The sequence below is a fragment of the Acomys russatus genome, chromosome 24 (assembly GCF_903995435.1).
Source record: "Acomys russatus chromosome 24, mAcoRus1.1, whole genome shotgun sequence".
NCBI lineage: Eukaryota > Metazoa > Chordata > Mammalia > Rodentia > Muridae > Acomys > Acomys russatus.
In genome coordinates, this window is record NC_067160.1 from 51,664,559 (window position 1) to 51,687,824 (window position 23,266).

Genomic DNA, 23,266 nt, shown 5'->3' on the forward strand with positions numbered 1-23,266 from the left:
GTTCCACAAACCAGCTTCTAGTCTGGGTTAAGACAGGAAGAACCACCTGACTCTGGGCAAGGCCATTTCACTAGCTAGAGTTTGGGCTAGATAGAAAGGCAAAGTGAGCCAAGCATAGCACACATGTCTCCTGACTGTGGGTACAATGTGACCAGCCACCTCAAGCTGCCATGATGGACTATATTCTGGGTTATATGGGCAGCACTAACTAGACTCAGTAGGTTATTTAGAATGATAAATGGGGAGCCAGGCATATCTTAATCCCAGCGCTCAGGAGAGGGAGGTAAATCTGAGTTTGAGGCTAGCTTTGTCAACACAGTGAGCTCCAGGACAGCTAAGGCTACACAGAAAAGATGAAGTTGGAAAGGCAGCTTGCTGGGGGGTTGGGCCTGAGAAAGCAGGGGATGGATGTGATCAAAATATATTGTATACATTTATGAAATGCCCATATTATTTTTTGTTGTTATTGGGAGGGGGGGTCTATTTATTTATGGTTTTTGTTTGTTTTCAAGACAGGGTTTCTCTGTGTAGACTTGACTGTCTTGACTCGCTTTGTATACCACGCTGGCCTCCAACTCACAAAGACCCGCCTCCCTCATGCTGGGATTAAAGTGCACCACCACTGCCTGGCTATTTGTTTCTTTGAAACAGGGTCTCTCCGTGTAGCCCTATCTTGGAAACTGCCCTGTAGACCAGGCTAGCCTCAAATTCAGAGATCTGCCTGCCTCTGCCTCCTGAGTGCTGGTATGAAAGGCGAGTATACCATACCCAGCATCCAAACAAGGCTTTTAAAACATTCATGAGCCAGGCCACTGTTCAGTACTGCCCTTGTCTAGTAGTATACACAAAGCCCTAGGTTCCATCCCTAGTGCTGGCAAAAAATAAACAAATATTTTGGGCCAGTTTAATGGCTCAGTGGGGTCAGGGGTGACTGTGGTCAAGCCTGCAGACGTCAGTGTGTTCCCTAGGACCCACATGGAAGGACAGAACTGACTCCTACAAGCACGCCTGACTGCCACATGCACACTCTCACACCCATGCACACAAATAAATTGAAAGGTAATGCTAATTGAGAAATCTAAATTAGGGTCCCATTTTTTGGTTTTGTTTAGTGAATCTGTATAGCCCAGGTTGGCCCCAACTCCTATCTCTGCCTCCATATAGAATCATACCCCTGAGCTACCAAGCTGGCTAGGCCACTTTTAAACAGTCAGAAGAAAACAAAGCGTAGGAACTTGCTCCACACAGAGGATTTGTATCCTGTTCCAACTTTAAATTATTCAAAAGTTAATATATCACCTTGTCAATTACACAAGGAAACAACTTGGCTTTTTTCCAATGTTTTCTGTTTTTGTCAGAACATCAGACAGCACTGTGGGCCCAGAACACTCTCCTCTCAGTCATTAGCGTCTTACAAAGCACCCTCCCAGGCAGGGCAAGCAGGAGAGAGGAACATCTCAGGGAACAATCCAGGTACTCCTTAAGGCCGTCTCAAGGCCAGTTCCTGCTGGTGGACATGTTGAAGGGCCTGAGATGATGCTACAGAAACAAACAGCTCACACACAAGGGGAAGGAAGCCCAGGTAGAGGGTATGGACCCCTCACCCTGTCACCAGGAGGAACACAAAGGCCGCTGGCTCAGTTTACGCTCCTATCCATTCGACTGCAGCTCTAACTCTACTAGTTTTCCCCCAACCACACCTGGTGCATTAAATGAGATGGAGTAGAAGTCTAAACAGACCTTTCCTGCTGCCGTGGCCACATCTTTCTTTTTCTTTGGCTCTTTTTTCTGGGGTTGAACTTCGGGCCTTGAACATGTTAGGAAAGTGCTCTACCCAGGAGCTACATCCCCAGCCCACCATGTTTTCTACTGGACAATTTTATGGGGCCCTGTGTGGTGTGGCTGGAAGACAGAGTCTCTGAGCGATTCCAGGAGAAGTCACCAGGCTGGGACACTGTGCCCCGAGAGACCTAAAACTACCCTTTATCCTGGGGTCCAAGCCCCCAAAGCCACCACTGGCTTCCACCCTGGCTTTGTCCCAGAACAAGAGAGGACAGGCCCGGCTCTGCTGCGCCACGGCAGATGGGCAATGTGCTTGTCAGATCCTCCCTGGGCCAGACGTGGGGACCACACAGCAGACTTTTCACCCGTAACTGCTCCAGAGAGGTGCGCAGTCCCATCCTCGGCACCTGGCCTCATCCCTCCTGGTCCAAAAGCCTCTGGCGTGTTTCTAGCATGATCTCCTCCATGATTTCTGGCTTTAAGATATCTTTGATCTGAAGACAAAAAGAGAACGGTATGTGCTCATTCAGAAATAGCCACACGTGGAACAGCAAGCCCACTAGAACGAGGAAGGGAGGCCTGGCTAAAATATTTTTTTTAAATCAAGAAAAATCTTTCTATTGACTTAAAAAAAAAAAAATCAAGAAGATAGATGGATTTTGAGACAGGCAAGATGAAAGCTATTATTGTACAAAAAAAAAAAAAAAAAAAAAGAAAAAAGAAAAGAAAAAAAAAAATCCTACCTGCTACCCCCATCCTACTTGCATCCCTAGCATGGGACTAGACACTGAGACCAAACCCTGGAAATATCTCAGAGAGCCCAGCAGGGACTCGTTAAGGCTGTGTCCAGTCCAGTTCCGGCCACGGGGTATGAGCAGGGAAGGGGAGTGCTAAGGAAACAGCCCGCACACAGGGAAGGGCTCTGGGTGAAGCACCTGATGCGCCAGGGAGGCCTCGTAGCAGTACAGGACGCTGGTGTCGTACAGCATCATTCTCTGAGTTACCAGCAGGACTATGCAGTTCCGGAGCCGGGAGATCACCTCGCGATCACTAAGGGATACAGGCTACACCCCGAAACACAAAGGGGAAGGGAAAAAAAAAATACAGGATCCAAATAAGCAAACAGTCCCAGAAGCCACAGAAGAAATAAATCACATTCATTTCCACCATGGAACTCTATGCCAACCTAACAGCACACTGTGGAATCTTTTAAATGTGTGCACATACAAGTTCATGTGTGCATATGCTTGTGAGTTTGCATGCACATGAAGGTCAGAGGACAACCTCGGGTGTCATCCTAGGAATGCCACCCACCTCCTTTGATTTTTTTTTTTTTTTTTTTTTTTTTTTTTTTTTGGAGACAGGGTTTCTCTGCGTAGCCTTGGCTGTCCTAGATTTGCTTTGTAGACCAAGCTGGCCTTGAACTCAGTGATCTGCCTCTAGAGTGGTGGGATTAAAGATGTGCGCCACCACACCCTGCCCCACCCATCTCCTTTGAAACAGCATCTTCTTAGCCTGGATCTCACCAGTTAGGCTAGGCTGACTGGCAGACGAGCCCCAGGGATCACATCCATGTGCACCAACGCATCTGACATTTTCCCATGGGTTCTAGAGTTTGAACTGGAGCCCTGCTGCTTCTTCGGTGGCTGTTTGGCTATTCCCCTGCCACTGCCACCTTGAAAGCTCAAGGCAGCCACTGAGTTCATCTCTTACGGGCAGCGAGGACAATCAGGTGCCACAAATACTCTCTAGCTCAGACTCATCCAAAGTCCAGCAGTTTCTGCAGTCAATGTAGCACACAGCAAGTGAGCGAGCCACAAGCAGCACTGCAGGCACCAGCAGCTCACACAGATGCAGCGGCCTCCCACAACACCACCACTGCAGTGCTGCAGCATCTTTGTGTCCCTCGGAGATACTCACCTAATACTGCAGTTCTCAGAAAACATCCTAGATGTTAAGTGGTACAAGACGATTGATATAAAAGCACAACAGGGGGGGCCGGGCGTGGTGGCGCACGCCTTTAATCCCAGCACTCGGGAGGCAGAGGCAGGCGGGTCGCTGTGAGTTCGAGGCCAGCCTGGTCTACAAAGCGAGTCCAGGACAGCCAAGGCTACACAGAGAGACCCTGTCTCGAAAAACCAAAAAAAAAAAAAAAAAAAAGTACAACAGGGCTCACAGGTGAAAGCATTTACTAAGCAGGACCCCCAAAACACACATAACAGCTGACAAAGCGTGTCTGTAACCCTACCACACCCACTGGAAAATCTTCAGTCACTCATAGGCCAGCTAGCAAAGAGACTGTCTTAAACAAGATAGAGAAGGGCAAAGGTCAATGGCAGGAAGTTGTCCTCTGACCTCTACATGTGCCATGGTACATGATAAACCAACTTGTCATACACACGCACGCACACACGCGCACACACACAGGACAACAGACTCCACCTACCACAAAAGCATAGGGGACTCACAATCAACCACTAAAATTATCACTTGCCTCCAGGTTTGCAATGAAGCCTCCGGCATCCTCATCCTTGTGCTCAGGCGTCGGGTAGATCCAGATGAAACCGTTGTTTCCCAGAATAACTGAGGCACCACACGGCAAATCATGGAAATGAGTCTTCTGTCTCTTCACCAGGGAAGGAGAGACCTGGACTAAAACTCCCTGACCTAGCTAAAGAGACAGACCGTAAGGCAGGCATGGTAGCACGCGCCTATAAGGGAGGCCGAGGCCAGCCTGGGCTACATGAGACCCTGTACAAAAAGGAAATCAACCAAGGTAGGGGAGCACAGCATTCAAGAGGCTGGGGCAAGAGGCTCACTTAATACCAGGCCGGCTGAGCTATCTAGGGGGGGCCGTATCCCCCCAGCAAAAAGATCAAGCAGTGAGTTGAATGCAAAGTAGGATACAGAGTAGACATCCAGTGTACCCCATCACTGTCCTTCCTATGGACACTGCTGTCGCCCAGGGCACAGAGCATGCACCTTGCAGGAACCATTTCTGGCTCATGGCTATTTACAGATCCCAGAGAAAGTGGCAGTCAGGTTGATGAGATGGTGGTAAAGGGGCCTGCTGTCAAGCCTGACAAGCTAAATTAAATTCAATCCCAGGAGCCACATAGCACAAGATGGCCAACCCCTGCAAGATGTCCTCTGACTTCCACACATGTGTCACGGCATGCACATTTTAATGTTTTAAACTATTTTATTATAGTTAGTTTTGTTTTTCCGAGACCTAGTTTCTCTGTGTAGCCCTGGATTTCCTATAACTAACTCACTTTGTAGACCAGGCAGGCCTCGATCTCAGAGAGCTAACTGCCTCTGCCTCCTGAGTGCTGGGATTAAAGGTGTGCACCACCACCACCACCAGGCTGCACATTTTAATTAAAAGAAGGTAGCTGTCAATGCTGTCACCTCCCTTTGCCTCCTAATCCAGGGCAAGTGTTCTGGCCACTACAGAATCTAGAGCCAATGAGGATTCTCCCACTGGCCCCATAACAGTTCCAGTCCATGACCCTAGTAGGGATCTTAACCTTAAACTGCCAGGCCATCCATGAGATGTGAGCCACTGGATGGCACACCATGCCCGGCCTACATACCAATAAGGACGTGTCAACAGCACCTCCTACTTCAAGGACATGGTCAAGAACATGCTGACAGCTGCCACTTCATCAAAGGACACAGCTTTTTTATTCCTCTCAGAAAATGATGAGACAAGAAACAAATATGCCCTAATGTGTCCAAGGAAGCATGCTGTCTTTAAAATAAACCACCTCGGGAGCTGAAGAGATGGCTCAGAGGTTGAGAGCACTGTCTGCTCTTCCAGAGATCCTGAGTTCTAGTCCCAGCAACCACATGGTGGCTCACAACCATCTATACCATCTATCATGTGACCTAATGCCCTCTTCTGACATGCAGGCAGAGAATTGTATTATATAAAATAAAAAATAGATAAATCTTTAAAATAAAAAACCTCAATGATAGACAAAATTCATTTAGAGGCTCAGATGGGAAATCCATCTTTGCTAGCAGCAATGCCCACTGTGTTGACTGTACTGCAGACATGGCTCTGCAAGCAGCCTGAGTGCTGGGCTGAGCATCTCCCAAAGGGAGCAGAGCCTCACAGCCCCGAGCAGAGAGGCTCTGCCACAACAGGCTCCTCAGGAGGAAAGGGATTTAGGGTACCAATCACCCTTAGCCCTGCCACCAGCAGCAGAAGGCCCTTCTCCCACCATCTGAGTCCTGTGTTGTCACTTTCTGCTGTCTCTGTAGCCCAGGCTGGCTCCAGTTTTAGTTCTACTGCAGCTTCCAGGGCACTGGGCCTGCAGGACGTGATGCCACAGCCAGCTACGACCAGGTCTTTAGGGCAGTGTGCCAGGGAGCTCCGGGGACTCGGGACTGGACTTGGAGCCTCACAGCCTGACTTACCTTCCCATACTTCAGGCTCCTGGTGTGCAGAGAAACAGCTCCATCTGAGAACACCGCCTGGACCTCCGCCTGCCCAGATGATGAAGGAACAATAGGAACAGCGGTAGCCTTGGCAATCCAACTCATGCTCCACCTGCCTGTATCCATCCAGCTTTCCCTCCCATAATGAACAGCCACCCTGCCCATCTCAGACAGGCCTCACCTTCCCCTTGGTTGGCAAGAGTACCTTGATACAATCTTTGCATGGATATGCATTCATTATCATTCAGAAAACAGGAGGGCTGGTGAGATGGCTCAGTGCGTAGACACTTCCATCAAGCCTAAGAATCTGAATTCTGTCCCTTAGATCCACACGGGAGAACCAACACCCGCCTGTTGTCCTCTGACCTCCACATGCACACAACAGCAGTGATTGGACAGAGAAATAAACAAATAGAATCAAATATACTTTTTTAAATGAAAAAGGAGATCTGGGTGGAAGCCAGGAATGATGGCCTATGCCTGAAATCTCAGTACTCAGAAAGCTAAGACAGAAATGTATACATCTGAGGCCAGCCCAGGGGATACGAGCCAGTCTGGGCTACCTTTTCTAAAAAGGGAAAGACCAGTGTCTAGCTTCCCCGTTGATCCCAAGTTACAAAACCCAGGGCAGTGTTCTGAGCTGAGGAGAAAGAGCAGAGTGGCAGCAGGGCCCTGGCCACGACCCAGGACTCCACCCCTGCAAGGTTCTGCTCCTCTCCCACAGCCCTGTGGGAGAGCACGGAAGGGACAGGATACACTGATGAGGTCCCCTTCCTGTAAGAAGCCTCTCATGGCCAGCTCATCCTCCGCAGACCTTCTCCTCTGAAACACAGAAAAATGGCCACATGCCATAAGCCTCATGCAGGAAGAGATCTCTCCATGGCTCCTTTTTCCTGGAAGCCAACCATGGTATTTTAACATAAGCAAGTATGACAAGAGGTAACCGAGCTTCTGGTGGGAGCAAGGGAGACCACAGTCGCTCTCCTCAGAAGTTCACTGAGCCTGTTTCCCTGCTCACCCACCACACCTCACACATATCCCCCTTCACCCCAGAGTCCCCAACCCCTGCCAACTCTGACTCCAAGGCCCTCCCATGAGATGGCCACTCTCTGCTCCCCAAGTTTTTCCGGTCCCCTGCCACCATTTATCTTCTATCCTCCACCAACCTATAAGCTGATTGAGGGACTCAGTTGTGGCCGGAAGCAGTGGTGCATGACTTTAATCCCAGTACTCAGGAGGCAGAGGCAGGTGGATCGCTGTGAGTTCGAGGCCAGCCTGGTCTACAAAGCGAGTGAGTCTGGGACAGCCAAGATAACACAGAGAGACCCTGTCTCGAAAAACAAACAAACAAATAAACAAAACCAACAAAAAACCAAGGGACTCAGTTGTGCTGCTTTTATTTATTCTGGCATTCTCCATAGGCCGCAGCTCAAGGAGCCCCTGAGACATATGCTAGACTGAACCATGGTATGGACAAAAGTGCCATTCAAGTCACTGAGAACTAAGGACAAGCAGGGCACAGTGCCACACCATTTTAATCCCAGCACTCGGAAGGCAGAGGCAGGCAGACCTCTGTGAGTTCCAGGTCAGCCTAGTCTACGGAGCGAGTTCCAGGATAGCTGAGGCTACACAGAGAAACCCTGTCTCAACCCCACCCCACTTTACCCTCCAAAAAAGGTAAGACATAAGCAAGCCAAGACCAGCCCTTCAAGGGACACCTCCCCTGTGCAAGGCCGAGGCACCAAGAAATAAAACGAGCACCAAGGTCCAGGAGCCTCTTCCCAGCCTCCTTCTGGGCCCCGCACCATGGGCGTTTCTGGTGGTACCACACACCAGCTACTGCCTGTGTTGGGAGCAGAGGGCCAGGAGGAGAGCAAAGCAGCAGGCTCGATGCCAAAACCCTAACAACCTCAGTGTAGAGACGAGCAATGGCCCCACGGCTCAACTGGGTGGTTCTAGGGCAGGCGAGTGCTTACCAGCTCCCCACCAGGCAGGTTCATGGATGACAGGAGCAAGACAGAATCCAGCCTGGAGTTGGTCTCCACCTTCCACCTCTTCTGTTGGACCTGTAAGGGAGACGCAGGGGGAATCTCACCAGAAACAAAGAGCCCCCTCTTCACCATGACAGGATGAGGGTCCCATGCCTGAGCCACCAGCCTCCTTCACTTTGTAAAACATCCACTTTAGGGGTTGGAGAGATGGCTCAGAGGTTAAGAGCACTGACTGCTCTTCCAAAGATCCTGAGTTCAAGTCCCAGCAACCACATGGTGGCTGGTAACCATCTGTAATGAGATTGGGTGCCCTCTTCTGGCCTGCAGGTGTACATGGAAGCACAGCACTGCGTACATAATAATAAATAAATAAATCTTAAAAAAAAAAAAAAGAATAAATAAATCTTTAAAAAAAATTCTTGCCGGGCATGGTGGCACACACCTTTAATCCCAGCACTAGAGAGGCAGGTGGATCGCTGTGAGTTCAAGGCCAGCCTGGTCTACAAAGCGAGTCCAGGGAAGCCAAGGCTAACAGAGAGACCCTGTCTCAAAAAAACAAAACAAACAAACAAAATCCACTTTACCTCTGTGATTCTCCCCACTACAATGTCTCCTACTTCTCCATTGTACCTGCAAGAGAAAACAAGGTTACCCAGCAGCCAGCAGGCTGGCCACACCAAGCGCTATTTGAGACTGAGCAAACAGAAGGGGCTTCCTCAGACATCGTTTTTAGCAAATGGGTATAACTACAATTCAGACCTGGGAACCTCAGAATCTCTCTGTGTATACTTCATTAGCTATCCTTTAGATTGCAGTCCTAACTTTGATTATGTGACAAACGAAAAACACACGGGGTACCTGCCTATGAATACAGATGAGTTTGTCACCAAACAAAGGAGGAAGAAGATTCTGAAACAGGTCACCTTCCATGGATGCAAGAACCATCATCTCCTCACTGCCTGTCTGGCTCAGGCACTCTGCTGGCCCCTCACCCTGATTCTAAGGGTGAAATATTCTTGCTAAGACCCAGGCATTACACTGGACTTACAGACAGTTGTGAGCTGCCATGTGGGTGCTGGGAATTGAACCTGGATCCTCTGGAGGAGCAGCCAGTGCTCTTAACCACTGAGCCCTCTCTCCAGCCCATGTCACTCACTGAATCCTAATAACAACTCCTGAGGTGGCTCTTTTCTTTACAGTGCAGAAAAGCAAAGTAACCAAGGCTTGGAGGGACCAAGTGTCACGAGGAAACCCTTGAAGCCCACGCTACTTTCCTTCACACAGTGTCCTAGGTTGCCTTCTGTTTTACCGTGATACATATACAACCATGAGCAACCGAGGAAGGAAAGGCTTTATTTGGCTCACAGGTCCTACTCCATTGTCAAGGAATGCCACGGTAGGAACCTGGAGGCCAGAACTGAAGCAGAGACCACAGAGGAACGCTGCTTGCTGGCTTGCATCCCAGGCTCAGTCTGATGGCGGGGGGGGGGGGGGGGGGGATGTCTCTCCACATAGCCCTGGCTGGCCTCGAACTCACAGAGATCCGCTTGCCTCTGCTTTCCGAGTGCTGGGATTGAAGGCGTGCACCACCACGCCTGGCCTCACCAGCATTCTTACACATCCCAGGCCCACCTGCCCTGGGATGACACTACACACAGTGGGCTGTGCCCTCCTACACCAACTACCAACTAAGAAAACGCCCCCACAGACATGCCCACAGGCCAGTGTGATGGAGGTGGATTCTTCAGTTTCGGTTCCAGCTTACCAGATAACTCTAGATTTGTGTCAAGTTGGCAGCTGTAAGCTAACTACGACAAACAGCGACATTCAGCACGGCAGGCCTGCAGCAGGACCAATTGTGGAGATATGGGGAGGTGGGAAAGGCTTGTGTACACCCCAGATGCTCCAAGAGATACACACCTGGGTCCTCACCTGGTTTTCAAGGCTTTCACACAGATTAGCTTGTTCACTCTCTCCACAGAGCCAGCCACGGAGGCAACGAGCTTCTCCTCCCCCATGTATGTCCCATGGCCCCTGTTGAAGGACAAGAGAACAAAGGAAGGACACCAGGGTCACACCGGAGGTGATCTCCCCCATCTAGAGCGTGTCCCTCAAACCTAACAGGCTCCTCCCACCCTGAGCCTGATGCACTCACTCCTCTGAGAGCCACATGGCCATCTCCTCATCCTAAAGCGTTGTGCTCAGAGGTCACTTTCCAACAACCTGCCCCCAGTATCCCAAGACAACACAGGGGGCCCTCCCCACTGCCACCTCCTCCACCCTAGTCCCAACTACCCGGACCCCGCATTTACAACTTCCTTTGTGGCATTTACTGTTTACGTCTCCTAGCTAGGTCACAAACTCCACCAGAATACAGGTTTTCACTTTTGTGCCCCAATACCCGAGAGTATGTTGGGTATATTCTGAGAGTATACAGTGATGAATCTTAAGATTTCTACCATCTGATCACTTCAAACTTAAAGCTTAGAGGCAATGCTATACCTCAGACGCGCGCGCGCGCGCGTGTGTGTGTGTGTGTGTGTGTGTGTGAGAGAGAGAGAGAGAGAGAGAGAGAGAGAGAGAGAGAGAGAGAGAGAGAGAGAGAGAGAGAGAGAGAGAGAGAAGAGGGGGAAGGGGAAGGGGAGACAGACAGACAGAGACACAGAACAATGGGGAGACTGGCTACCTAACGCGGATTTATCTTTGGTGATAATGCAACGGTGGAGTTTCCTTTTCTGCCCTACAGGTGAGGATGCTGATAACGATGCTGTTGTCCGGCTGCAGAGCCCTGACTACCACAAGACGTTCTGCCTTGACATGCTAAGTTTGTTGTACTCTCGGGGGGGGGGGGGGCGCCAAACCCCGGCTTCTCACTGAGGTGCCACGGAGGGAGATGACCAAGCCAGCAACGTCCACTGTCCCTTCAGAAGCCTGTAAGAAGGGTCCTGCTCTCAGCCCTCCCCAGTTAGGCTCAAAAATCTAGTTTCAGGCTGAGGGCCCATGATTTCCGGACGCCATTGGGTCAAAGGAAGCAATCAGGGGCTTAGATGGAAGCACTCGAGCTGCAGGGAGTCAGAAGCACTACGCGCGGGAAGCAGGGGACAGGTATGGACGCTCGGATGTGTGACCTCGGTGACTTAAGATGCAAGGGGGCAGGAGGCCTGGGTTCCGGGGCAGCAGGCCACGTGCAGAGAGCGCTGCAGCCGCCACCTGAGACCTTAGGACCCTCCGCCCCCAGATCCTCACGTACCGCATGAAGCCTGTATCCGTGGTGATCGTGTCCCCTGGCACCACCAAGTGTTTCTTAGAGTCGCGGCCCAGGCTCTCACTGAGAGGCTTGCGAGCCTTAGGAAGCCTCATCTCCATCGCCATCTTGGCGCCAATGACTTGCGCAGGCGCAGCTCTACACTGACGCAACAACTCCCGCCTACTTTTAGAGCAGCGGCCAATGGGAATGTATGGTGTGGCGGCCATGTTGACTATTGGCAATTGTGAAGTTAACCTGAGAGAGGGAGGGCGCCAAGCTACCATGTTTACTATTGGCAAGAAAGCACCGGTAGACTAATGAATTCTCACTTTGTAATGGAATATGGCGTTGGTTTGGTTTGGTGTTTGGATGTCAGTTTTGTTTTTGCTTTTGAGAAAGGCCCCCGTGTATGGATGGCCTTAAACTCTGTGTAGTCAAGGATAACCCTGCTGAACACCCACTCTTCCTGCTTCTACTCCCAAGTGCTGGGATCTCACAAGTTTGAGTAGGTTGTGTTTTCAACGTTGGTGTTGGTGGTGTTGGTGGTAGTGCTGTTGTTTTTGCTTTTTGTTTTGTTTTAGTTTTTTGTTTGTTGTTTGTTTTGAGACAGGGTTTCTCTAGGTCACCCTCGTTATCCAGGACTCACTTTGTAGACCTTGAACTCACAATGATCCACCTGCCTCTGCAGCCCCAGTGCTAGGATTAAAGGCATGTGCCACTATATCGGGTGATTTTCCATCCAACTCTAAGTCACTATAATATTTTGTAGGCTATCGATTCAGGATCGGGGGGCGGGCAAGATTTACAGGAAACACATTGTGAGCAGAAGACAGAGCCCTTTGAATACCATACCTAGTGGGTCTTTTTTTTTTTTTTTTCCCAAGACAGGGTTTCTCTGTGTAGCCTTGGCTGTCCTGGACTTGCTTTGTAGACCAGGCTGGCCTCGAACTCACAGCGATCCACCTGCCTCTGTCTCCCGAATGGGGGCGTTAGTTTTTCGAGACAGGATTTCTCTGTGTAGCCTTGGCTGTCCTGAACTTGCTTTGTAGACCAGGCTGGCCTCGAACTCACAGCGATTCACCTGCCTCTGCCTCCCGAGTGCTGGGATTATTGGCGTGTGCCACCACGCCCGGCTAGCTAGTGGGTTTTATGTTCTAAAGTAGAGCTGCCCATTTGGCGCTGGTTTGGGTCCTTCCCTGCTGCCCCAACAGCTTTCACTGTGCTTTTAGTAAGGACCTCTTCTGAGTGATGAGAGAGTGTCCCTTCTGAAAGATGACAGTTGTAAAAGCCAGCCACACGTGGCAGGGCAAGTATATCTGTAGAGAGGCCACGTGCACACACAACACAAAGATCTTTGCTTATACTCTATTACACCCTGCGTGGGTGCCGTCTAGTCCTGGATGGAAGGTATGACAGGTGTCTCCTGTGGTTTTGTCTGAAACTCCCCTTCTCCCACCATTGACTCACTAACCCCCATTTACCCTGGCCCTGCAAGCTTTGTAGCTCACTGAATTTGTCTGTCATGTGTTTGTTTTGAGATAAAGACTCTCTGTGTAACTGTAGCTAGTCTAAACTTGCTATGTAGACCAAGCTGGCCTTGAACTCACAGAGCTATGCCTACCTCTGCCTCGCAAATGCTGGGACTCCCCAGAAGCATGTGCTGCCATGCCCTGCCTCAGCACATTGCATTTCAACCTCCCAGGATCGACAGCATGGCTCTTCACTTAAGCGAGGACTCGAAAGGAAACTAAACCATCTCACAGGCCTCCCACACTGTGATCAGGATTCAGGTAAATCTGGTCCTCTCCCTCCTGAAGACAAGTCTGGTCAATTGTTTGCAAATCTCCAACGGGTCAACGTTCCTTACCCTAAGCAACGCTCACAACTACATTTATCAAGATAGCCAACCCTGCCAGGAAGTCGATGGCATGAAGTCACTGAGTAGCCAGGGCCTCTCTCACCCTTCTCTATGCTTGGAGGGATGCAGCCTTTAAGTCAGTGTGGCCATAAGAGGGCAATGGTGTCCTTTGAGACATCCTAACCCAATCTGCAAGGCCTGGGGAAGGCCCCTAGACCAAAACACTGGTCCAGTTTCATCCTTCAGGGAAAGACATTGACTTAACCCTACTCACCCTCATAGCATTTGTAGCACAGAGCCTGTGGCGATGAAATGACATTGTGGATACCTAATTATAGAGAAAGAGCAGGAAGGACTAGAATTCACATAGCAGAGGTAGCCAGCTTCATTCCAGCTGCACATCTGGGGTGGAGCACACACCTAGAAGCAGCTGCACATCTGGGATTGGGGTTTATTAAACATACGGACTTAAACTGGGCGTGGTGGCACACGCCTTTAATCCCAGCACTCATGAGGCAGAGGCAGGTGTATCGCTATGAGTTCGAGGCCAGCCTGGTCTACAAAGTGAGTCTAGGACAGCTAAGGCTACACAGAGAAACCCTGTCTCAAAAAACCAAAAACCAAAAAAAAAAAAAAAAAAAAAAAAGAAACATATGGACTTAAGCTTTGCTTGGTTTTTGTTTTGCATCTGTTCGATAACTTGTTTTTATTTTTATTTTTTATTTTTTTAGTTTTTATTTTTTGGTTTTTCAAAACAGGGTTTCTCTGTGTAGCCCTGGCTGTCCTGGACTCACTTTGTAGACCAGGTTGGCCTCGAACTCACAGCTATCCACCTGTCTCTGCCTCCTGAGTGCTGGGATTAAAGGCATGCGCCACTACGCTTGGCCTGTTCAATAACTTGTGTCTGTGTGTTTAGGACAGAGATTCTGTCTCTCCAGCACTTGGCCCTGGGATCAAAGTCAGGTTGTCAGGCCTCACAGCCATCGGCCTCACCATCTATTCACAAACACGGATCTCGAAGCCCGGGACTTCACTGGCAAATCTGCTACATCTAGTGTGCTTGTGTTAGGTTCTGCTTGTAGGTGCACATTTGTGTGCAGCTACAGGTGTACAGAGGTCAGAGGTCAGCATTAGGCGTCATCCTCTATTGTTCTTTACCTTGATTTTTGAGGCAGCAGTAAGGAGACAGACACAGCTCAGTGCTATCACCTCACCAGTCTGAGGACTGCCTTAATCTTTCAGGAAGCTTGGGTTTGTGGCTTTGACACAGAAAATAACGTCAGGACTAGCCAGTGTGAAACAGAACTGAGGTTTTTTATTGAAGACATTTTTAATAAAGACTTTAAGAACAAGGGTTCTGTTAGGAAAAAGATACCCTCGGAAAGTAAGACACACCCAGGTGTGGCTGTGGGCCTCAGGGAGACTCACGATTAACTTTCTCAGCTTTATCCATGGCTACCATTTTGGTGGCTTTCAAGTTACATATCAAATGCCTTCTAGAAAAAAAACTCTTTTCCTTTTTTTGTCTCTTTTGATAAGTAAAATTATAGGAGCTGGCAGTGGGTGGGGAGTGAGAGGGGTGGTCATGCCTTTGATTCCAGCACTCAGGAGGCAGAGGCAGGCAGATTTCTGAGTATGAGAGCTGTAGGCTCAATTTTCTTAACCAATACATTTTATTAACAACTTAATGACCGAGCATACGTCACTTATAACCCGACTAACCAAAACAATAGGAAATGAGGATTAATGGACACAATAACAAAACCGTAAGGATATCAGTTCCGAGGAATGATTCTCCTGGCGCAACCTGCAGGATTTCTTCTGCTGGAACTTAGAGTAAGCAGAACCCAGAACCTCAGCAGGAGCTGGAGCCCCACAGCCTTCCCTCGAGTGGTTCTTTCTAGGAGCGTCACGAAGTGCAGCAATGAACAGCCAAAATTATCCCAAGTCTCCAAAAGCCCCGCCTCCAGCTCTGGGCTCGTTTATATATCTCCTCCCAGAGTCTGTTCATGGGATCTTTTCAGCTGGCAACAATTAAGCTCCTGCAAGAGGTGGTTGCTCTTCTAGTGGATTAACCTCACCTGTTCTCTCACAAGACCGATCCAATCCCGCACTTGGGATCCTAAAAAACAGGTTTATCTCTCCTTCAGAGAGCATCCTGGTCTACATAGTGTGAGTTTGAGGAAAGCCAGGAATACACAGAGAAACCTAGTCTTGAAAAACAAACAAAAGCTGGGCATGGCAGCGCATTCCTTTAATATTAACAACACTCATGGAGGCAGAGGCAGGCGGATCACTGTGAGTTTGAGGCCAGCCTGGTCTACAAAGTGACTCCAGGACAGCCAGGCTACACAGAGAAACCCTGTCTCAAAACACAGTCCAAGGGTGGCTCTGAAGATGCCTTGAATGGAACGATGATCTGATAAGGTGAAGCCAGGAGCCAATAGGATTGCACAAGCGATTTAGAGCACACCCTTGGGGAGGGCATTTGTTTGTTGTGTTTTTCTTTTGTTTTGGTTTTTTTGGGGGGTGTCAAGACAGGGTTTCTCTGTGTGTATGCCTGGATGTCCTGGACTCGCTTTGTAGACCAGGATGGCCTCAAACTCACAGGGATCCACCTGCCCCTGCCTCCCAAATGTTGGACATCCTTGTGTTTTAAGTGGGGTTTCTGGTGAGATTTCTAGAAAATTGAGGCTTACGGCTGGGAAGGGAGAAAGGTCTGATGCAGATGTTACGTACTGGGTTTCTTCCTTCTTTGTTGACGAGATACTTCAGCCAGATTCCCAAGGAAGAGACTCCTTTTCCCTCTGATGCCCCCATAGTTTGCCCCGCCCGTCTATCCTGCCTCAGTTGAACTTGGAGTCATCACTTCAGTCAGCCGCTCCTGCAGCACTAGATTGCCGGCACTTGCCCCCCCCCTCCGTGCCCGCTGTTTTATGTGGGTGCTGGGGATCTGAACTCAGGCTCTCATGTCTGTACAGCAAACATTTTAACACACACAAACACACAGACACTGCACACGCACATACACACACTATCTACACATAAACACACAGACACATACACTAAATGCACACACACACACACACACACACACACACACACACAAACACTGTCCAAAGTACACAGAACAGCAAGAGAGAGCATCTTTAAAAAAAATAACATCACCTTAAATCATCCTCCCGCTTAGCACTTTTGGCAACTTCTCTTGACACCAAGAAGCAACTCTAGAAGCATGCTCTCACCCCTACTTGCCTTGGCCTCATCCCCTCTGTGGTTCATGGGATTGCACCTTGGTCCCATGAACGCCACTCATTGCTAGCCCAAGATCAGTCTGTCATGGGCCCTTTCTGCAGGGACCCTCCTCTCACAGGGGTGCCGTCTTCTCACCTGAGAAGGTGTGACTGACCTCCTCACCTGCAGTCCCCTCTTGTCCCTCTTCAACAGTGATCTTGTTTCATTTCTTGACACTGAATTTTCTTTTCTATTTTTTAAAAAGATTTTAAAAATTATGTATACAGTGCTCTGCCTGCATGTATGTCTGCACACCAAAAGAGGGTACCAGATCTCACAGATGGTCATGAGCCACCACGTGGTTGCTGGGAATTGAACTCAGGACCTTTGGAAGAGCAGTTCACTGTGTGTTCAGGTCCTCTGGGAGAGCAGCAGTGTTCTTAACCTCAGAGCCACCTCTCCAGGCCTGAATGTTCTTTTTTTTTTTTTTTTTTTTTTTTTTTTTTTTTTAAGTACAGTGTTTTGAATGCATGTACACCTGTGCGCCTAAAGAGGGCACTGGATCTCATCATAGATGGTTGTAAGCCACCATGTGGTTGCTGGGAATTGAACTCAGGACCTTTGGAAGAGCAGGCAATGCTCTTAACCTCTGAGCTATCTCTCTAGCCCTGGCCTGAATGTTCTTATCTGCATATTGCAGTTTCCCCTAATCAAAAAAAAAAAAAAAGTTTTTCTGAGAATGGTACAAAACTCAGGACTTTTGGTGTTGTTGTTGGTTTCGTTTGGCAGTTGTTTTCTGTTGTTTGAAGACAGGGTCTCATGTAACCATGGCTGGCCTTGGACTTCTGACTCTCCTGTCTCCACTTCCCAACTGCTGGGATTATAGGCATGCATGTATAGCACACACGGTTCTGGGGATGTTGGACAAACTCTCCCACTGGCACACATGCATCCCAGAGGCAGGACAAGTGTTCACTTTTTTGTTTGTTTGTTTGTTTTGTTGTTTTTTGTTTGTTTGTTTGTTTTTCAAAACAGGGTTTCTCTGTGTAGCCTTGGCTGTCCTGGACTCGCTTTGTAGACCAGGCTGGCCTCAAACTCACAGCGATCCACCTGCCTCTGCCTCCCTAGTGCTGAGATTAAAGGCATGTGCCACCATGCTCGGCTTTAATTAGGGTTTTTGAGACATTGTTTTCTTTGTGTTTTTCTTTGAGACTGCTAGCTGTACTGGAATTCACTCTGTAGACCAGACTGGCCTCAAACTCAGAGATCTGCCTGCCTCTGCCTCCAGAGTGCTGGGACTAAAAGCATGAGCCATCATGCCCAGCTGAGGCCAAATCTTGAATGCACCAGAGCCTCTACTTCCACGCAACCCTGGCTGCGGCAGAGGGAAAGCAAGAGATATTTGCTGAATGAATGAACATATTTACCAGGCAGCCATCAGATGCTTCAGAGACCACAGAGCTGGGCCCCTTGCCACCCCAGCAGTCAGGGTACTGAGATGTCCAGAGATAACAGATGGAGGAGGGAGGGAGGCCCAGAGTAGCCCCACTGGATGAAGGTGACATCTGGGTGAGCCTTGAAGTGAGGGAACCCTGGGCATATGGGATGTGGGGCTGAGAGGATGGGTGGGTTCCAAGTGACAGTGGCCACAAAAGCATCTGAAGAAGTATGAAAAAAAAAAAAGCAGCAGGGGCAGCAGCCTGGAGCTCTTTGAACTTGCTCTCACCTGCACCCTGGCTCTGCTTCGTGATCCACTAAAACAGCAAAAGAGACTGGGTTCATTTCCCAAGCAGAGGCATGCAGAGATTTCTGTCCAAGAATGCACACTGAAGTACTATCTCTTTAAAACCGCTTGAAATGGCCCCCATGTGTGTGGGGGGGAATGGGGGAGTAGGATGTGCCTTGCCACATCTGTGTAGAGGTCAAAGGACACCTATACCTGGGAGCCCATTCTCTCCTGCCATCTTGTGCAACCTGGGCATTGAACTCAAGTTGTCAGCTTCTGCACAAGCCTCCTTACCTGCCGAGCCAGCTCCTTGCCTCCCTACTTAGTTTTCCCCAGTGTTTTTGTTTTGTTTTGGGGGCTTTCATTTGGTTGGTTTGGTTTTGGGTTTGTTTTTTTTGTTGTTGTTGGGGTGGTAGTTGTTTGTTTGGTTTGGTTTTGGTTTTGGTTTTTCGAGACAGGGTTTCTCTATGTAGCCTTGGCTACACCCACTCTGTAGACCAGGCTGGCCTCGAACTCACAGTGATCCCCCTGCCTCTGTCTCCCGAGTGCTGGGATTACAGGTGTGCGCCACCACGCCCAGCTTCCCCAGTGTTTTGTTTTATTTTGTTTAAAGCAGGACCATGAACATTTCACAGTCCCCGCGTTCTTCAATTCCTTCCCTTGCATGTGCTGGACCCGTGTCTGCCTCTCTAGAGGCATGTGTCAGAAGTGCCAGTGTGTCGCCAAGGCCCAGTCAGGACAGCTCGTGCAGCTTTCCTGCCCTCCTAGAATCCGTGCTTCTGAAGCTCTGAGCGAACGTGGAAGAAGCCAGACTCCCCTGAGATGGCTATGATGTAAGGAAGCAGTCGGGCCTGGCAACTTGCCAGCTATTGTCGGGAACTTTCTCGACCCATGCACAAATCATGTCCCAGCAGGCCAGCTCCAGGGCATGCTCAGGGTATCTGCTCTCCTAGTGCAGGAGAGCTGAGGGGAGAATACGAGAAATGGTTGAAGGAGTGAGTGACTGATGCTCTCTGAGGACTGTACTGGGTTGTTGGTGGTGGTGCTGGCAAAAGCCACAACCTCCCTCAGCTACCAAAGACAGTCTTGTATTTACTGAGCACCTACTATGTACCGGACCCACACTTGTGTACTGTGTTTGTTTATACCTGTTACCCTGTGACATCCTTCAAGCTAAATATCACCCCCCGCCCCCAAGTCCCACAACTGAAGCTGGAGGCACAGGGATGTTAGCGCATTGCTCAAGATCACACAGTAAATGGCTGAGTATGGTTGCAAACTCAGACCATTGCCCTCTGTCTAGAATAATCTGTCACGGGGGTTCCTGAGCAAGAAGAGCTAGAACACAGGTCAGCCTTGGAGTAAGGACAACTATTCCCTAGTGTGTGTGGTGCCCGGGGCTTGAGCCCTATGCTATGAAAATGGAAAGGAGAAAGGAGTTGTACGACATCAAAGCTTGGTTCTCCAGAGAGAACTTGCCATGCAGAGTGGCATGTGACAGGCATCTCAGCATTCAGGAAGCGGAGGCAGGAGGATTTCTTTGTGTTCAAAGCCATCCTGGGCTACCTAGTGAATTCAAGACCAGTATGGGATACAGAGAGGACCCTGTCTCAAAGACCAGAAAAGAAATAAAGTGATAAAAAGTATTCTGGATTGGGTGTGGTGGCGCATGCCTTTAATCCCAGCACTTGGGAGGCAGAGGGAGGTGGAACACTGTGAGTTCGAGGCCAGCCTAGTCTACAATGTAAGCCCAGGACAGTAAAACTACACAGAGAAACCCTATCTTGAAAAAAAAAAAAAAGGAGAAAAGAAAACAGGGTCTCTCTGTGTAGCCTTGGCCATCCTGGACTCACTTTGTAGACCAGGCTGGCCTCGAACTCACAGCGATCCGCCTGCCTCTGCCTCCCGAGTGCTGGGATTAAAGGCGTGTGCCACCACGCCCAGCTAGGAAAAGAAAACTTAATGTTTTCTTTTAGCCAGCCTTCTGGAGGCAGAGGGAGATGGCTCTCTGTGAGTTCTAGGCCCGCCTGTGAGTTCCAGGACAACCAGAGTTACACAGCTCAGGTGTCTGACCCCAAAGGTCATGCTCTTAGGGGTCAGGCCATGAAATCCCGGTCACACTGAAGATTCAGTCCAAAGGACTTTATCCACAGCCCACAAGGATTCAGTGTACTTTGAATTTGTATTGATTCTGACCTCCTGCTTGGCACTTGATGGTTGAATGACACAAGCACGTGATCTGCTATGTGCATACTTCACAAGGACATCAAATAAAAGGGCACTGAGAACGGGGGTGGGGGCGGTGGAGGGGGAGAGGAGCTCAGCTTATCCGTGTGTGGGGACGTTCTCAGAATGCACTTGTTCAAGTGTCTGACTGTGGGGCTAGTGTGCAGAGATTGTCTCAAAACTTGCAAGCCAGCTGGGCGGTGGTGGCACACGCCTTTAATCCCAGCACATGGGAGGCAGAGGTAGGCAGATCGCTGTGAGTTCGAGGCCAGCCTGGTCTACAAAGCGAGTTCAGGACAGTCAAGGCTAGACAGAGAAACCCTGTCTTGAAAACAAACAAAAAACAAAAAACCTTGCAAGCTTCTCTCTCTCTCTCTGTCTCTCTCTCTCTGTCTCTGTCTCTCTCTCTCTCTCTCTCTCTCTCTCTCTGTGTGTATGTATGTATGTATGTGTGTTGGGGAGCTGTGCTCTCCGGAAAAGGGGCTAGAAGTTTCTTCTTGGAGTTGCAAGCATCAGAGGTAAAGCTTCTTAGTGCGACCTTCCACCTAGTGCGCAAATCCTTCAGGATCACAGTCCACGTCTGTTTCTCTTGGCACTATAGAGGCAGGTTTTTTTTTTTTTTTTAGTTTTCGAGACAGGGTTTCTCTGTGTAGCCTTGGCTGTCCTGGACTCCCTTTGTAGACCAGGCTGGCCTCGAACTCACAGCGAGGGTGCTAGAGGCAGTTTTTACACCTGGGCAAAAGCAGTCTGCCTGTGCACAAGCCTGAGGCAACTGAGCCTGCAATTGCACAATGTTGCCACCAGGTGGGTTCTGTAGCCCACCAGAGTTACCTACAGAGGACAAATTAGCTTTTTGTTTCAAGACCCTACTGATTTCTTACAAGTGTGACTCCATCAGGAATGTCTTCAGAAAGTTAACATCACTTATGGGAGACTTAGCCATGGACATCTGGGGGAAATGGGACTCGGAACAGATAAGATTTGGTGAGGAGAACAAAAGACTTGGGGGTGGGGCTGCAATGGACGAGGTGAGACATTGTCTACCCAAGGCCTTGAAAGTTTAATATCTGGCTGGGCAGTGGTGGCACGCATCTTTAAACCCAGCACTCCTCCGGAGGCAGAGGCAGGCAGATCTCTGTGAGTTCAGGGCCAGCCCCGTCTACAGAGTGAGTTCAGGCCAGGCAGGGCTACACAGAGAAACCCTGTCTCATCCCTGCATAGAAGGGAGGAGCCTGGGAGAAAAGTCACGAGAGACCTACGCGCTAACTTACCAGGTGTGCCTCTGGGTCATGTTCTGCAAAGCATCAGGGTCTTTGGCCACACACACCAAAGAGAAAACTGGGACTTCCAAAGAGGGCTGACTTCTATGAACGAATGTGAATTCCCAAGCACACCAGTGCCAGGCTGAGTGAGGGTACACGGGAGGTGTGCCCATGGGTCCAATATATAAAAAGGACGATTCTACTATAGCAGATGTGAACTCACCCTCTACAGCCCCCGCATCCAGGAAGTCCTGGACAAGAGCGACAGGCCTAACCCCATATAGCCCTTGACTTTCCTGGCTTTCTTGCTCCTTGGTCTTCACTAAGGTAGATACCATGTTGTGGATTTGACATGGTCCAGGGGGCATCTGAGCATGCCTATGGGGGTTACCATGGCTACATTAATGGAGGCAGAGGGACTCGCCCACTGTGGGCGGCACTATTCCCTGACCGGGATCCCGGATGGAGAAAAGGGACTGAGCAACATAGCTTCATTCATTCCTTTCTTCTCACCGAGGATGTGATGGGACCACCTGCCTGAGGTTCCCTGACATATGTACAATACCTTCAGCCAAGATAAACCTTTTCTTCCTTAAAGTGGGTTTTTTTTTTTTCGAGACAGGGTTTCTCTGTGTAGCCTTGGCCATCCTGGACTCACTTTGTAGACCAGGCTGGCCTCGAACTCACAGTGACCCGCCTGCCTCTGCCTCCCGAGTGCTGGGATTAAAGGCATGCGCCACCACGCCCGGCTCCCTTAAAGTGTTTTTGTCAATGTTGTCACAGTTCAGGAAAAGAATCTGAACCATTGAGCCCAAAAATGGGTGTGGCAGGTTACTTGGGAAGTCTAAGACTGGGGGGGGGGGGGGATCCGTGTGGCCCACCTCTGCCTCCTTAAACTTCTCCAAGCTGGTCATGAAAACAAAACTTCCTAAGCGAAGTGTTAGGTGGGTAAACTGTGCAGCCCACCAAACTAAGGAATTCTGTCCTGCTCCCTCAGGACCCCTACACGCTCGCTCTGCGCTATGGCTAGTCTTAGGGACACCAGCTTTTCGTTACAGAGGGAACAGTGGTGGATTTCAGCAGTAGTCAATGGAGCGACCCGTCCAGCCATTCCTCTGTTTTCCTTCTTTCTGTGTTTCTAATCTCTCAGACAAAGGCATGCACCTGTTCAGGGGCCAAGTGATACATGTCCCAAGTAATTTTTATTTTAGAATACAAGAGAAGTACAAATGTATTTACAGTTATACATATACAATCAAATAATATATATCACAGTTTCGTAAATATCATCTTAGATAAACATTTACAAAGTTAAAGTGACCGTTTTCTGGGGAGTAGAACACACTTTCTTGAAAACTCTATACATTTTATACTTTTTGTTAATATTATTATAGTTTTGTGGGGATTTTTTTTTTTTGTTTTAATATTACAAACGCCCTGTTGTGTGGATGAATTGTGTGTGTTGGGGGGGCGGGGGCGGGCGGGGAATTCTGG

At 49.3% G+C, this 23,266-nt stretch overlaps 1 protein-coding gene across 1 annotated transcript; it reads right to left on the reverse strand.

Moving 5' to 3' along the window:
* Window positions 1-1,903: 1,903 nt before the first annotated feature.
* On the reverse strand, window positions 1,904-11,603 carry Exosc2 (exosome component 2). Its single transcript, XM_051166611.1, has 9 exons — window positions 11,470-11,603; window positions 10,152-10,253; window positions 8,804-8,849; window positions 8,205-8,294; window positions 6,985-7,050; window positions 6,208-6,276; window positions 4,277-4,453; window positions 2,718-2,846; window positions 1,904-2,276 (listed from the first exon to the last, which is right to left on the reverse strand). The coding sequence occupies exons 1-9, from the start codon at window positions 11,589-11,591 to the stop codon at window positions 2,196-2,198; spliced, it is 882 nt and encodes a 293-aa protein (XP_051022568.1). The 5' UTR covers window positions 11,592-11,603; the 3' UTR covers window positions 1,904-2,195.
* Between the last annotated feature and the right edge of the window lie 11,663 nt (window positions 11,604-23,266).